The sequence below is a fragment of the Adiantum capillus-veneris genome, chromosome 23 (genome assembly GCF_014529385.1).
Source record: "Adiantum capillus-veneris isolate H3 chromosome 23, ASM1452938v2, whole genome shotgun sequence".
NCBI lineage: Eukaryota > Viridiplantae > Streptophyta > Polypodiopsida > Polypodiales > Pteridaceae > Adiantum > Adiantum capillus-veneris.
In genome coordinates, this window is record NC_140953.1 from 140,612,193 (window position 1) to 140,628,272 (window position 16,080).

The following is a 16,080-nucleotide window of genomic DNA, read 5'->3' on the forward strand; positions in this document are numbered from 1 at the left end:
TAATGTTACGAGACTGGGCACCCTCCTGTTGTAGTGGTTAGCTATGATTGGGATAGTTCGGCGTAATGGTTAATTATGTGCTGTCTATTTATTTTACTAATTAAGTTGATGATGATTTTGTAGAGTGAAATGCGGGGAGTTGATGAAGAGGCGACGGCAATTACTCTTGGCCATTTTATATTTGCACAGTATCTTAGAACATCATTTCAATAAGCCACTATGGCTCTGTAAATAGTTGTAGTGGGAACTCCCCTTATGGGTCATGCAAGAACTAATGAGCTTCACTCATTTGCAAAAGTAAAGTGGTTGTAAAAAGAGGGGCCTCAATTTTTGGCACCTTAAACTCAAAATAATATATTAAATACCAACTCCACAAGAGAGGTGCCGTGGAGTTTGGGGTTAGATTTAGGCCTTTCTCTTGCAGATTCTCTTCTCTACTCTCTTATGCTATGGTTATTTGCTGTGTACTCTCTAATCTAGTCTCCATCTCTTACACTCTCTTACAAGCTTGTCTATGTCAATTCTGTGTTTACTGTGTGTGTGTGTGTGTGTCATAGTCTAGGTGAGTGTGTGTGCTTGGAAATTGGGAAAAGAGGTTGACAGGTTGATGGCGATGTCTGTGAGCAAGGTAGAATGTTTTAAGCAACCGGTCTCCCCCTTTTCTCCCAACAAACATCCATCGTGTCAGATAGAGATCCTAGAATGATTAGTAATTTCTGGAAAGGTCTCTTTGAAAATCTAGGAACAAGATTGAATTTTTTTCGGCCTATCCGGATGGCCAAAGTGAGATAGCCAATCTTACAATACTCGATCTAATAAAGACTTATGTTTCCGAAGTAGATCAACGGCTCACAGAAAAGTACTTACCCCTTGTAGAGTATGCGTACAATAATACTGTACATACTTCTATGGGAAAAGCACCTTTTCAAATCATTGAGGGAAAATCTAAAAGTCCCTTATTACTCAAAGTACATGGGAAGAAGTTTGCTGCTGATGAGTATAGCCGTGACCTACAAGAATCTTTTCAAAAGATTAAGGAGGCTATATCCATCTGTGAACAAAGGAGAAAATCTGATGTTGACAAGCACGAAAGGGCCTTAACGTTCAAAGAAAATGATTGGGTCTTACTTAAGTTTCCTAAGGCTTGATTGAGACAAACAATGAGCGAAAATCCTATTGGCCATCAAAAGTATTATGCTAAATTAGAAAGAAGATACTATGGTCCTTTTCAAATCTTGAAGCCAATTAATGAGATGGCTTATCAACTCAAGTTGCACAACCATTGGTTCATACACAATGCTTTTCATGTTAGCCTACTAAATCCCTACAAAGGAGAGCCACCAAGTGAACCAATTATTGAAGACCCTCACGAAATTGAAAACCAAGAAGAGGTGCTACAACCGGAAGCTATTCTTTGGCATGAAGACAAGGTACTACGACATGGTAAGATTATCCGACGGTATCTTATTAAGTTCAAAAATTACCTTTTAAAGATGCTAGATGGATGTAAGAAATATATCTAAAGGATAGTATGAACCTTGTCAACGCTTACAATGCTACACTAGAGTAAGCAAATGTACAAATTTCTTTTAATGACCAATGTTTTTGTTTTAAGACTAGTTCTCTTTTCATTGTCCACAAATTTAAATAGTATGCATGCTTAAAATCATGTTTGTGATGACGACGTCTCTCAAACACCAAGTAGAATTTGTCACTCTACTTGGGAGAATGAAATGGACTAAAGAGCAGACATGCTTGCGGCAGCTATGTCTCCCAAGCACCAAATGGATTAGTCATCCATCTTGGAAAGATGTCATAGGGTAAAAAGGGATCCTCTACCTACTAAGAAAGGTTGACTAATGACTAAGACTTTATCTCTTCTATCTCATAGTCGAGGACAACTATGATTTCAAGAGAGAGGTAATGTCATAAAAACTAATATCTAACCAACCCAAATGGTTTTCTCATATTAAACTGGTCATTTAATGTGGGAGAATAAATGGGAACAACGGTTAGCATATAGGTATGTGCTTTAGATGCATTTGAGCACGAGACCAAAGGTAATGGGTCCAAAGGGGTGATGGTCTATCAAAGAGCAATGGTAATGGAGCTTAAAGACCCTATGGTTAGCTTCATTAAAGACCTCCAAAGGTTAGTGTTAAAAATTCCTTCGACCTTAGGTAAGCTAAGGCTGAGTTTGAGGTGGGAACCTGGCCCAAGCTTGAGGTGCTTGTCGTGCTTGATAACTAAGATGCTTGAGGTGATTGTTGTGCTTGCCGACTAGGGAGCTTGAGGTGCTTGTGGGAACACTACGCATGATTGAGGTGCTTTGTTATGCTTGTTGACAAAGGTGCTTGGAGGTAAGGTGTCCAGAAAGTCAAATCCCATCCCTACAAGAGAGGGGGCGAACCCTAAAGCTATGGGGATGAGAGAGAACACATACACCCTTACACAAGGCAAGCTTGGAACAAAGAAAGCAAAAGGGACACTTGTCAAGCTCCTCCTCATGTTGCCCTCATGGTGTGCCTAAAGCCTATTGGTTGGCCTTCCAAGGGGTCCAATGATAATTTAGTGTATTTAATTAATTTTTTTCACATTTATCAAGTCCTCTCTCTCAAAGGGGAAAGGGGAACACTTGTCCCAAGGCTATCCTTGGTGCTTGATATGCCCTTGCATGTGATTGGCTAGGTCTGGAGAGGTCCAATGATCTTCAATCATGAGCTACAAGGGGGGCGTCGACCAAAGCAAGCTAGGGGGTTGCTTGAGGGGTATACTTTCCCACACACCCTCACACACACTCTCATTGTGTGAAGTGCAAAGTGCAAGAGCTCTATCTCCTTCTCCAAGTTAGTAGAGAAGTTGAGAGCCTACACCAATACTCTTGGCTATGGAATGCAAATCCAACCAAGAGCCATGCTTCAATGCTTAAGCTTGCTATCTTCTCCATCTTCATTACTATCCTATTATGTATGCGAGCAAGAAGAGTGATGTAAGTGAGGAACTACTTCTTTCTCCTATGCAATGTTTCTTCGTCCTCTTCCCTACTCTCATTCCCGCTAGCTCTCTCCACCTTCGAAGGTGTTTGAGGCCTTGGGAGTGAGGCTTGGGATAGTTAATTCTTTCCAGAAGGTTTACGTTATGCCCATGATGCATGAAGCTTTCTATCTTCATTGCATCACCTAGGTCACAAGGAACACAAAGATTGTATTGTACCAAGTCTCTCTTGATGGGAGAAACTATAATACAATTGCCTATTGGAGTGGGGACCAGCTCCACATAAATTCGGTCATCAACTGTTGTCACGTTCTCTAAACTCTCTCTCTTGCAAAAGTATTCTTCATGCCAAGTTAACTAAATGTTGTGTTCATGTTGCTACCATCAATTAAGTTCACCCTCTATGCTCACAAAGTAATTTCACAAAAGTACTTTCTCTAATTTTTGCTACTCTCAAAGTTGATATGCCATTTCCATTACACGTGATTACATTGAAAAGTGCTAGGAATTGAGTTTATTGGGCTGCATAATTTTCACCAAAAAGGCTAACTTTTTGGCTAATTTTTGTAAAATTCTAGCATTTGTTTTCTAATTTATTGCCTAAAATTGCTAACTTTTATCCAAAAAAATGATAAAATAAAAATTTTAATGAAAAATGTTGATCCAGAATGGGTTTGCAACTCTGTGAATTACCCCTACTGTTTTTGGTATTTTTTGGACATTTTTAGTGTATTTTTTGCGCCTCAAGCAAAAAATAAAAATAAAAATTGCACTGTTTGGAATTTTGTTTTAAAACACACACTATTTTGTAAATTAAGAAAAACACACACACACACACACACACACACACACACCCAAAACACTCCACCACTTCCTCTCTCTTTTCCCAAATTTTTTTGCATCCACCCCCTACAACACTCCACCACTTCCTCTTTCTTTTCCCATTCTTTTGGCTTATTTTTGCCTATTTTTTTTCTTGGAAGTTTAATTTTAGCTTTTTCCTTTTTTTTTCTTTTTTTAATTCTATTTATATAAAAAAAAGATTAACCTCTCCCCTCAAAAGAATTTTCAAACCCAAATTTTTTTAAAAGTATAAAAAAATACAAAGCAAAAAAAAGAATAAACAAAAAATAAAAGAATAAAAGGGGTTTTAAAATAAAGAAACAAAACAAACAAAAAGACTCTCTCTCTCTCTCTCTCTCTCTCTCTCTCTTCTCTCTCTCTCTCTCTCTCTCTCTCTCTCTCTCTCTCTCTCTCTCTCTCTGTAGGGCAGTTAGCCCAAAAAGAGAGAGAGAAAGAGAAACACCAGGTAGATCTTGTTGCCTCCTACTTCCCACGTGATGGGGAAAGGGCAAAATATGCGTCGCAAGGTGAACTACAACTGGTTGCCTCCTTTGTGCCCGAGAACGGGGATGTGGAGATCATTGGCGTTATGCCTCGGGCATGGGAGGAGTTGAGGTTGTGGGCAGCCCGTCAAGTCAGGATGAGACGGTGAACCTAGAGCGTTGCATGGATGTCGTGATGCTAGGACGAGACCTGAACGTAAGGGATGCGGGCCAGGAAGGGCCAGTTGATACGCGTATAACCAATCGTATGTCGCTGAGGTGGGGGACGTGCTTGATGTCGAACCCATCCACTGATGGTAGTTATAGTACAGGTACGAGTAGTCTTGACCCGAGGATGGTCAGGGATGCAGGAATGCCAGCTATGAGCAAACTGGCTTGGGGCACGTGTGGTAAAGAGAGTTGTGGGGATGCTTGGAAATGGTGGTCAGATTCCCCGCATTCGGGTGGAATGAGCAGTGAGTTTCCAGAGGTGATGGGTGTGATTTTGATGCGAACGGACATTGATGTGCAAGAAACAGCAGGACAAGATTGGGGGCATGACCTAGCAGTAATGCACAGTGATCGGACCTCAGTTGGGGTTATGGAGATTCGACGGAGAATGTTTTCGAAGCGGTCTTGTGGGTTGTTTGCGGGACCTAAGCTATGTGGGGCGGATCCACAGAGGTTAGTTTCCATAAGGATACAACTCGGTTGGAAGAAGCAGGTCCTATCGGGGACGAACCTGTATGGAACTGAAGAGGACACGAATAGCCAGTTCTCGACTATGGTACCCTCGACGAGGGACCCGTTGGCTAGAGATGCGCGAAGCTTGGTTGAGTGCAAATGGAGTCTCCGAGCCTGGTCGGATGGGCCAGACATGATGCTTTTAGAGGGCTGGATGCCCACTCTCTCGAGTTGTCCTGCGAGACAGCGCGTGACATTATTACTGGCCCAAATAGCATTGACTACCATAGTCCGGGTTAGAGAGTCAAGCGAGATACAAGAACATAACAGAATTTGGGCCGATTTTTTTCTCAAAAATGTAAGGGCGTGGGGGTTTTGGAATATCGAACTTGGAACGATTACTATGCTCGTTTTCTTGTACTGGGTACTAATGCTCAGTGGTGGGTGTAGGGCAGCATTGAGGCTGGCATGGAAAGATGGGGGTCTCAGACCCGCCTGACTAGGGATGCAGACGGTCGGGAAACTGTTTGTTGCACCCTGAACGGAGGCACTGTGGTGCTGATTGAAATGGGCGCCGATCGAAGTCACGGAAGGTGGCCAGGGCAGCCTGATTGCTAGACTAATGAGTCCCCTAACTGGTTAGTCAATGGAGCCAAAAAGGGCCCGCTGATGGTGAAGACATGCAAAGCCGTTGGCGGGCATGAAGGGAAGGACAACAGAGGTCTCATCGTCATGATGACTGACCATCGAACTCAATTGATAGGGAAGGTGAATGCGCACAGTGACTTCATATGGGACCCCGTAGAAGGTGCCCAATCCTGGGATGCGTTCAATTATGGAACAGCATGCATGCGTGGAGGTGCAGAGATAATAGCACGAGGGAATGCACTTGGCCGGTGCAAGGCTAAGCCAAAAGGATTAGGGTCGTTTGCCCGTCTTGATAGATAGGAGGTAAAAAGACCAGTATTGCTCCTAATGGATCAAAAGGTAATGACTCGAATGCAGGCCACAGATGGCCGATGGATTCCCCTTAGGGAAAAACATGATGGACGAACAGGAGATGAGCAGGATAAACACGAATCGAGGGGCCTGGTAATCACATGGACTGGTATATATCAGCTGGCGGGCACAACCAGGCAGCAGGTTATGCTGAACCAGAATGAGACTAGACAGAGGACAGCGAGTAGACTGTCTGGGGCAGGAAGACGCATGAACAATCAGAGTAATCAACTTTGAAAGATGCGTAACAGGGCATGGGACCCCCAATTAGGTAGAGTGGGCACACTGATGATTGTAGCTTTCTTGATACTGTTGGTGCTCGAAGGGCTTGGTAGTCACTTACGCAGGTGATAAGCAGCGTAAGGAATGCGACACGGCCAAACGATAAAAACAGGGCTGATTCATACGCAGGTACAGGTCTCGGGGCAGCCTACAGTGGGGTTGTGTCCTTGTCGTCACAGGTTGCGAGTGCAGACATTGAGCAGTCCCACATTGGGGGCTGTGTGCAGGTGGCAGTCAGAGCCCTGAGCGGGCCAGTTGGAGCTGCAAGCCATCCCAGTTGGGGGCTGCACCCAGCCCTAGTTTGCTCTTGGGCTCTTGTGGAGCCCGTGTTCAGTGTATTGTGCCTCCTTATGCTATGTATGCACCTGGGGCTTACATAGCATAAGGAGGCACTTATGGTGACAGTTTTTGCATGCCATGCTTGGAAGCAACTACTCTGCTATTGGAGTGTGCAAATGGTGCAAAAAGTTGAGATCAGTCAAACTATTTTTGAAAGTGGTTTGGGTCAAATTAGAGGATGTCTTCTTTCCCAAACTGCTCATTGCCAGCTACTTTCTTATTTTGTCTCCAGTATCTTTTTGGAATGGTCATAGATTCATGTTCTGAAATCTCTCGGGAAGGGTGTCCCTTGCAACACACTAATCATGCGATATGCCCAATCCAGGCAGGAGCCAAGAAGCTCTTGATTGTTTTTTGCAGATGCAAAGTGACGGTCTCTCTCCATATAGTTTGCTAGGGATTGTTGGTCATAAATTCATGTTCTGAAATCTCTCGGGAAGGGTGTCCCTTGCAACACACTAATCATGCGATATGTCCAATCCACGCAGGAGCCAAGAAGCTCTTGATTGTTTTTGGCAGATGCAAAGTGACAATCTCTCTCCATATAGTTTGCTAGGGATTGTTGGAAAAAGAGACCGTGTTTGGGAATTCCTTGGTCTACACTGGTGTACTTCTCTCAGAATGCACAAAAAGTGCTTGAGGAGCTTTGTATCCAAGAGGTCATTCTTGCAATGCACTGATTGCAAGATTTTTCTGATAGGAGAAGGGCCAGCTAGCACTGGGCTGTTTTTAGTGAATATAAAGCGAAGGATCTCTCTAGATGCAATCACCTATGCTTGTAGTTTGCAAGGCACATGGCACTACACAAATGATGAAATGTAGTGTACTTCAGAAGGAACCACATGATTGCTTGAAGCACTTCGTGTCTGGGATGTCCTGTATTGGAATGCACACTGATTGTGCGATTTTCCCAACAGGGGCAGGGCCAACAAACTCTAAGCATTTTTAGTCCATTGCATTGATTGCGCTATTTTCCCAATAGGTACAACGCTAAGGTGCTGGGATGTTTTCATGGATGCAAAATGAGGGTGTCTCTCCAGATGTAATCATCTGAGTTACGCAAGATGCTCATACAGAAAAGTCTCGGATGTCCTATATTGGAATGCACACTGATTGTGGGATTTTCCCAACAGAGGCAGGGCCAGCAAACTGTAAGCATTTTTAGCAATTGCACTGATTGCGCTATTTGCTTGATAAGCGCAAGGCTAAGGTGCCGGGCTTTTTTGGTGGATGCGAAATGAGGGTGTCTCTCCAGATGTAATCTTCTGTGTTACGCAAGATTCTTTGGGATCGCAAAGCAAGGTCAACACTACAGATGCAATCACTTGCAATTGCATCTTGAAGGCATGTGGTACTAGGCAAAATGTTGATCTATAGGCCTTCACTCCAAATCTGTCAGCATAGCCAACAAACAAATGATTGCCTTCCCCCTAGGCTTCATGCATGAGTGTGAAAGCTCTCCATTGGTTCTGACGACTTAGGATGTCAGGCCAAGCTTTTGCATCAAATGGAGATTTTTGAGTATGTTCTCTTCTCACTGCCTCTCATAATCTGTTAAAGGAGCTTCTAGTAGCTCCTCAAGAGCAGATATCATGTGTCCAGAACCTCTTTTAAGCTGAACAAGCCTGACTTTGTTTCTGAGCGGAAGGTCATGAGAGAAAGAGACGTGTTACCTTCATCAAGGACATTACCATCAGCATGAGTATTTTGTTGTTTTGACGTTATGAGATCACATAATCCAAGCTTATATTCATTGTCAAGACGTTCTGTAACTATAGCTTTGCCAATGTCTTTGATAGCAACAGTGGCCATGCTTCTTAGGTTATGATTGTGATTGCTGGCATCTAGGTGAACATAATTGACGGATGTTGCTTCCAAAACTTCACCTACAATGTCGCACAATATACTAATCTTCTTATCTCCACCCAAATCCAAAGCTGAATTTCCTTCTGCTGCAAAGAAATCAACACTGAAACTTTGTAGAGCATAGAACCATTGCATTGGGAAATAGGTGGAATCATCATAACATCCAGCCGAGTTCGAGCAGGTAGAGGTTTTTGAGTGCTGAGGAAGAGCAGGTTGTTGGCAGACTGAGGGGTATCTATTTGCGTACCATCGCCTTGATTCATATCGCCCACAAGGGGATGTGTTGTGGATGCTGCCTGGTCTCAGCTGAACGAGCGCTGGCTTTTGTTTCTTGGATTCTGAATGTATGCAGCAGGCTTTTTGATCGGGGTTGACACTGCCCATGGTATGTATGTCGTTGAGGGGTCCACGAGCTAAAGGCTCCTGAATGCATCTCCGTCTGATTGTGGAATCATATACCCAGCAGGGTTTTTGGGTAAGGCCACCTGGTCTCAGCCAAGCCAGAGTGAGCTAGTGCTTCTCATTGCGTTTGTGGCTGGGTACTGGCTTGCAGGCTGGACTACGCCCCTATTCTCATCGTACTTGGTTTATGTGCGAGCCGAAGTGCTCCTATCTTATATCTTGCGGTTCTTATAGCCGTGTTGGCTCATCGAGTCGAGGAGGATATACCCTCGCTCGCTTATCAGTGTTTTTGGATTGGTTTCTAGTGTGCCAGCCACTATAGATCCGCACATAGATTCTCTCTCGGGCTTAGTCGAGCCTCGTGTTCATTGTCTTAATCTCCCATCGAGCAGTGTTGATGACTTTTGTAGATACAACACAATGTACTTCTGGAATCAAAAGTCTCAAGTGTTCGCCTGCTTCAAAGATTATTGTATCCTTGCCTTCCGTCAACTTGATCTTCCCGTCTAATTTCTCCGCTTTGGAAATGGAAGAGAGTACATCTCTAAGGAGTTTCAAGGTTTCTGCAAAACTGAGGGGATTCAACAGTATACAGTCCCCTACTCTCCTCAACAGAATATACTAATCTTCTTATCTCCGTGGCGGTACATTGCTGACCATCCAAATGTGTCCCTTGCTGCCTGGTATGCCTGGTCTTGTGTCGAGCACACCTAACCCATCTCGCATCCTCTTGTAATTCGCCTCATCGTGGGGGAATCCAACGGCCATCTGAGGCCTGCATTCGGATCAGCCCCTGCTGATCCATTAGGTGTAATCTATGTCTCCCTGCAATGCGTCTACTAAGACCAGAACACAGCTCTAATCCGGCTGGCTTCGCCTTGCATCGACCAAGCGAGTTCCACTGTGCTGTTATCTCTGCACTTCCGCACATGTGGGTCATTCCATATTCGAATGCATCCCAGCATTGGGTACCTTCTCCTGGGTCCCATATGAGGCCACCTTGCCCTTTGTCCTTCCCACATAACCGTCCTCGAGGAGTTACCGTTCCAACCCCGAGACTTCCTTTGTCAAACGTCAGTACATCCTCGCGTACATCGATTCTTAACAGGGCTGTCTCTGCCCCAATACTCACCCGTCCGCTATCTTGACTCTATTTGTGACCACTTGCATCGATGCCCTCAATACCGTGTTTGTCAATCCCACACATACTCTATCTGGTAGCGCTTTACCTCGAACTGAACTCCCAACGTTTCCCGAAACAAGCGTCACCTGACTCGATGGGTCCGCACCAAACGGCTCGCCTTCGCAATACATCACCCGAACTGCCTCTTCCGGCATGTGTAATCCCCTTTTAACGACCATCAGCTGTTTGATCTCGTAGCCCTCCATGTAGTACAAAAAAAATTCGCGGTTCCTCTGCTGTTCCTTCCTCAACTCTAGGGCTGAACAGGGCTCAGCCTCATGCTCATTCCGAGTACCATAATCGTCTGGCATCTTGCCTAGTGGTTCCAAATGCTCTTTCTTGCTTCGATTAGGATCAGGTAACTTGACCCAGATCCCCACTTGTAAGTTGCAGCGGAATGAATGTTGTTTTTCTTAAGATGAGTGATCCATATTTGCTCAAGGTTCCTTTCAGTTCTTATGGAAGGGAGATCCTTCTGTTCTTCATGGAGAATGTTGTGGTTACGAACAAAGTGAGTGGACACTGTGCGTGCAAGTGTATGAGACTGAGAGAAAGAGAGAAGAGAGATACGACACCCGAGAGGTTGTAAAACCCTCCTCCAAAGGCCCCCACTCTCGTCGGCGAGAGTGGTCTATTTACGATTGCACAAAGTAGTACAATGATGATGCAATGGTTTGATGCGATTTGGGACTATGTCAATGAGGACGATGGTGACGACGATGACGACTTTAGGGCTGAAATCTGCAGTCTTCTAACTGCTGAAATTCGGGGCTGTTTCGGTGGCTGAAAATGACTGTTTGGGCTGCGTTTTCGAGGGCTGAAATGGCTATCTTCTGCAACCAACTAGGGCTGAATCTGCTACTGTCTTGACTGCTGAAAACGCTGCTTCTTCTGCTGCTGCAGAATGGGCTGAAAACCAAAACGCTGGCAGATTTGGATGGTACTAGCAAAAACACTAGGCAACTGGAAGTGCTGGCGATGGTAGCAATGGCAAACGCCAGGCTAGGGGAGACTGTAGGCGATGCCAACACTAGAAACACCAGAGGCTGTGGGTGGTGGAGGGAACTGAAAACGCTAGGCTAAATGTTGATGGCGATCAAGTAAGGCTGAAAAAGCCAAGTGAGGGGAGGTACTGCGGGTTCTTGCTGAGAAGACGCCTGTTGAGCGAGAAGCTCCTGCTTCTTCTTCTGCCATTGAGTGCTAACTTGGGTTTGCTTATATATTAACTTACCCAATTTGCCCTACTCCATTCCCAACAAAAGTCACTTAATAAATAAGTGAAAATTGTCAAAAAATAGGGAAATTAGGCTAAAGTCACTTGAAAAATTCTCAAACTGACTCTGATGGAATCTGATGTAAATGCTTATGCTTATGCTGTGTGCAACCAGAGGATATGCATCTACACAAAGTGACTGGGCATGCACGGTCTACGAATAGACTCACAAAAGTGCCAGATCACTTCTAAATCTAGACTGACGGAACTGACTGAACCCTATTATGCTGTAGCTTGTCCACGGACACATAGAGTTGGATGTGTCACGTGACATCCCCTCCTTTTCAAAGTGAGGTACTGGTACCGAACTCTATGGCGTTGAGGGAGATCGCCAATAGCATCCGAAATCCTGGAAGGGACTCTTCGCCGGCCCACTCTGATGTGTGGATCGTGCGGTACTTGAACTTCATAAATGTCTGCAAAGTCTTCTTCTTTGGGCCGCGTCGAAAGCGACACAAAGTCTGTTGTGGCTCCTTCGATGCTTCATCTTCGTCAAGTTCTATGCTTCGTTCTTCTTCAAGAATCTCCATGGCTGAAAATTCCTGAAACCACTTCCAACACAAAAACGTGAACATACCCATTTCATGTAAAGTGAGTGGAAAAAATTGTATCTTCCTCAAAGACTGTGCATGCAATGTAGATGAACAAATAGACAGAGTGCCAAACCGTTCATCCCATACACGCAAACAATGAGATCCAACCTTTCTTTCCTGATCTAAATCAATCAAATGTGGCGATTCACAATGGAAATTCCTATGCTTGGTGCTCATACTTTCATGTGCTCTGTCGACAACTGTGTCGTGCCAAGGAAGAGACATGGAATGTGACTTCCTGACATGCATACTTTTCAACTTTTCATGAAAAATCCGCATACATTCGTGCTCATTCATGATGGAAACGTGCTCAACGTACAATATGTCGTGCCTAGGAAAAGGGATCACATAAAGACGTCGACTAAAATACAGGAAACGATCACGAATGAAACACTCGATCACTCCGTACGAATCAATCATGCGAACACATAATACTTCCTGTAAGTGGTCTTGAGACCTAGGCTCGAGAGTCGGTTCTTCCTGAGGAGGTTCTTTGGACCTAGGCTCAAGAGCCAAGATCGATCCTTCGGGATCTATCGAATCTTCTTGTGGGGATTCTGTGGACCTCGACTCGAAAGCCAAGATCGATTCGTCGTGATTGATCGAATCTACAACGAGGTTAGCTTCGCTAGAAAAAGCATCAACTAACTCATCATCCTTGTGAACAATCACTTCATTTTCATGCAACTCATCATGCTTGTGAGAAATCACATCTTGATCATGCAAATCATCATGCTTGTGAGAAATCACATCTTGATCATGCAAATCATCATGCTTGTCAGTGTCATCCAAATCATCATGCTTATCATTGTCATTCAAATCATCATGCAAATCATTATCAGTCAATTCATCATGCTTCTCATAATCATGCAAATCCTGTGTATCAAGCTTTGGAGAAGAAGAGACCGAGAGAGTCTCCGTTTCTTGAATCTCTTGCATCTGTGCCGGCACTTGAGACAAGAGTCGCAAGAACTCTTGCATGTGTCGGTCGCGCTGTTCTTGTCTTGCTTTTCTTTCGGCTTCTCTTTCTGCTTTGTCTTCTGCGTGTCTGCGTTTCATTTCTGCCATTCTTGCTGCATTTCTTGCTTTGCGTTGTAAATTCTATTCCATAAACAACAGCTCCAACTCCTTCATTGGAGTTAGTGCAATCTTTGTCGTAGATGGGGAAGGGTCAGAAAAACCTCCTGGTGGGGAAAATTCTTCTTCGCCTCTCTCATGCTCATCACCTCCAAGCGAAGTATCCATTCTGCTTCGAGTGATGACAATTCCGAAGTCATGGATTCTTGTGGTCTTGGGTTCTTAAGTTCACGAGGACCTTGGGTTCTTGAGGGTCTTGGGTTCTTGAGGTTCTTGAGTTCTTGAGGTTCTTGAGGTTTTCTTTCGCTTGCAAACCGTGTTTGAGAAGAATCTTCTTTTCACCCGAGTTCTACTCTTTTCCGCGGGTGCACCCCTTGGCAGCCTTGCGCTCACACCAAGGTTTCTTTTTCCCACCTCACGTCGATTGGCCGGCCGCTAAGTGCACGTCCGCTCTCAATGAGTGAAAAGAGACACAAGGGGAGGCTGGACAAGCCCTTCTTTTCTGGGATTCCTGTCACTCTTCAAAAACACGATTAGGAATCGACACGCCCAAGCGAACTTGGGTTCGTGCGACCGCAACAAGCAAAAAAAATTCTTGTGATTCTTGTGGTTCTTTCCTTGAGTGATACAGAACACTGCCAAAGCTCCAATACCAATGTAAGGTGCAGCGGAATGAATGTTGTTTTTCTCAAGATGAGTAATCCATATTTGCTCAAGGTTCCTTTTAGTTCTTATGGAAGGGAGAGCCTTCCGTTCTTAATGGAGAATGCTGTGGTCACGAACAAAGTGAGTGGACACTGTGCATGCAAGTGTATGAGACCGAGAGAAAGAGAGAAGAGAGATACGACACCCAAGAGGTTGTAAAACCCTCCTCCGAAGGCCCCACTCTCGTCGGTGAGAGTGGTGTACTTACGATTGCACAAAGTGGTACAATGACGATGCAATAGATTGATGCGATTTGGGACTATATCGATGACGACGATGTTGACGACGACGACGACTTTAGGGCTGAAATCTGTAGTCTTCTAACTGCTGAAATTCGGGGCTGTTTCGGTGGCTGAAAATGACTATTTTGGCTACGTTTTCGAGGGCTGAAAATGGCTATCTTCTGTAACCAACTAGGGCTGAATCTGCTACTGTCTTGACTGCTGAAAACGTTGCTTCTTCTGCTGCGGAATGGGCTGAAAACCAAAACGCTGGCAGATCTGGATGGTACTAGCAAAAACGCTAGGCAACTGGAAGTGCTGGCGATGGTAGCAATGGAAAATTCCAGGCTAGGGGAGACTGTAGGCGATGCCAACACTGGAAACGCCAGAGGCTGTGGGTGGTGGAGGGAACTGAAAACGCTAGGCTGAATGTTGATGGCGATCAAGCAAGGCTGAAAACGCCAAGTGAGGGGAGGTACTGCGGGTTCTTACTGAGAAGACGCCTATTGAGCGGGAAGCTCCTGCTGCTTCTTCTTCCATTGAGTGCTAACTTGGGTTTGCTTATATATTAACTTACCCAATTTGCCCTACTCCGTTCCCAACAAAAGTCACTTAATAAATAAGTGAAAATTGTCAAAAATAGGGAAATTAGGCTAAAGTCACTTGAAAAATTCTCAAACTGACTCTGATGGAATCTGATGTAAATGCTTATGATTATGTTGTGTGCAACCAGAGGATATGCATCTACACTAAGTGACTGGGCATGCACGGTCTACGAATAGACTCACAAAAGTGCCAGACCACTTCTAAATCTAGACTGATGGAACTGACTGAACCCTGTTATGTTGTAGCTTGTCCACGGACACATAGGGTTGGATGTGTCACGTGACACCACTTCTTCTCTTGCATCTGGTCTCACACCTGGTTTGGACCTGGTTAACAAGGTTTCAAGTCTTTCAGCCGACTCGGGGAGCATCCCCTCTTCCAAGGAGAACGACCCTGTCTCATGGCCTAGAAGCGCATCCACCATCTCTGGTCTTACATCCCGCTCAGTCATATCTTCCCACAGTTCCAGCACACCCGTTGTTTCCGCACCAGGCACGAGCCAGTCCTTCGTTTTCGATTCATACATATCCGCATACGCTTGCGTTCCCCAATCATGTGAGGGGTGGGAGTCGTCAGGGCCCACCTGATGCTCCTCTAAGACTTCTTCATTCAATTCCACTACACGATGCATGTCAGCCTTTTCCGAATTCAACATCCCCATGCATTCTTGCACATCCCAAGCACAATGGTAAAGAGGGGGAACAGGGCCAGTCGGGCACTCATCAATATGGCTCTCATTCGAGCAATCTTCATCCAACACATTCGGCTTGAAAGCCATCAATTCCTCATCCCGAAAAGCATAAGAGTTACCACAAGTATCCACATCTGTATTACCACCGTCATCAAGAATAATCCCTTCGCTCGGGAACATCGCATTCAATTTCTCGGCCAAATACTTTTCCTCCATTTCAACCTCAACAAGCTGATCCTCATCTCCTCTCATTTCATCCCCACACGATGCATTCGTACTCCTCTTTTCTTCCGCTTCAATAGATCCCTTCGGTTCTGCGGAAGGGCCTCCGGTTTGTCATCCAAAAAAACATTGCACTTATTGGGCACATGGAGTGTTCGCCACCGGTGAGGAGGTCGTGCCGCTATGCATGGTGTCCTCCTGGAGTATGTGGGCAATTAACATCTCAACAGTGAGGCCAATTACATATCTAAAAATGAGAATAGCTTCATTCTTCTCAATATTCACTCTATACAATCCATGCTTATTGATGATGTACCAATTACGTCAAGCTTTGATAATAGCAAATTCAACAAATTTAGCAATGCTACAATTAGATATAGATAAATTCAAACTTAAAAATCCACATGCATCTGATCTAGATACCATACGTTATATCATAAAACACAATATCTCTTATTCAATTCCAGGCTCTCCGTCATGGTATTGTAAGAATTTAAAAGATTTATTATGCATGGTAGAGTCATTTGGTTTACCTAACTTCTTCTTAACCCTAACTTGTGATGAAGTATCCTCTAGTAGATGGGTAGAAATAGAAGATTTAGAAAAAATTATCCAAAA

The 16,080-nt window shown here is 44.5% G+C and overlaps 1 protein-coding gene and 1 pseudogene across 1 annotated transcript; one reads left to right on the top strand and one right to left on the bottom strand.

Moving 5' to 3' along the window:
- Nucleotides 1-4,614: 4,614 nt before the first annotated feature.
- Nucleotides 4,615-6,671, top strand: LOC147428711 (uncharacterized; annotated as a pseudogene).
- Nucleotides 6,672-9,521: 2,850 nt separating this feature from the next.
- Nucleotides 9,522-15,531, bottom strand: LOC147428712 (uncharacterized). The gene is made up of 4 exons (XM_086496886.1): nt 14,829-15,531; nt 10,350-10,453; nt 9,711-10,041; nt 9,522-9,580 (listed from the first exon to the last, which is right to left on the bottom strand). The coding sequence occupies exons 1-4, from the start codon at nt 15,490-15,492 to the stop codon at nt 9,522-9,524; spliced, it is 1,158 nt and encodes a 385-aa protein (XP_086353012.1). The 5' UTR covers nt 15,493-15,531.
- Nucleotides 15,532-16,080: the final 549 nt, after the last annotated feature.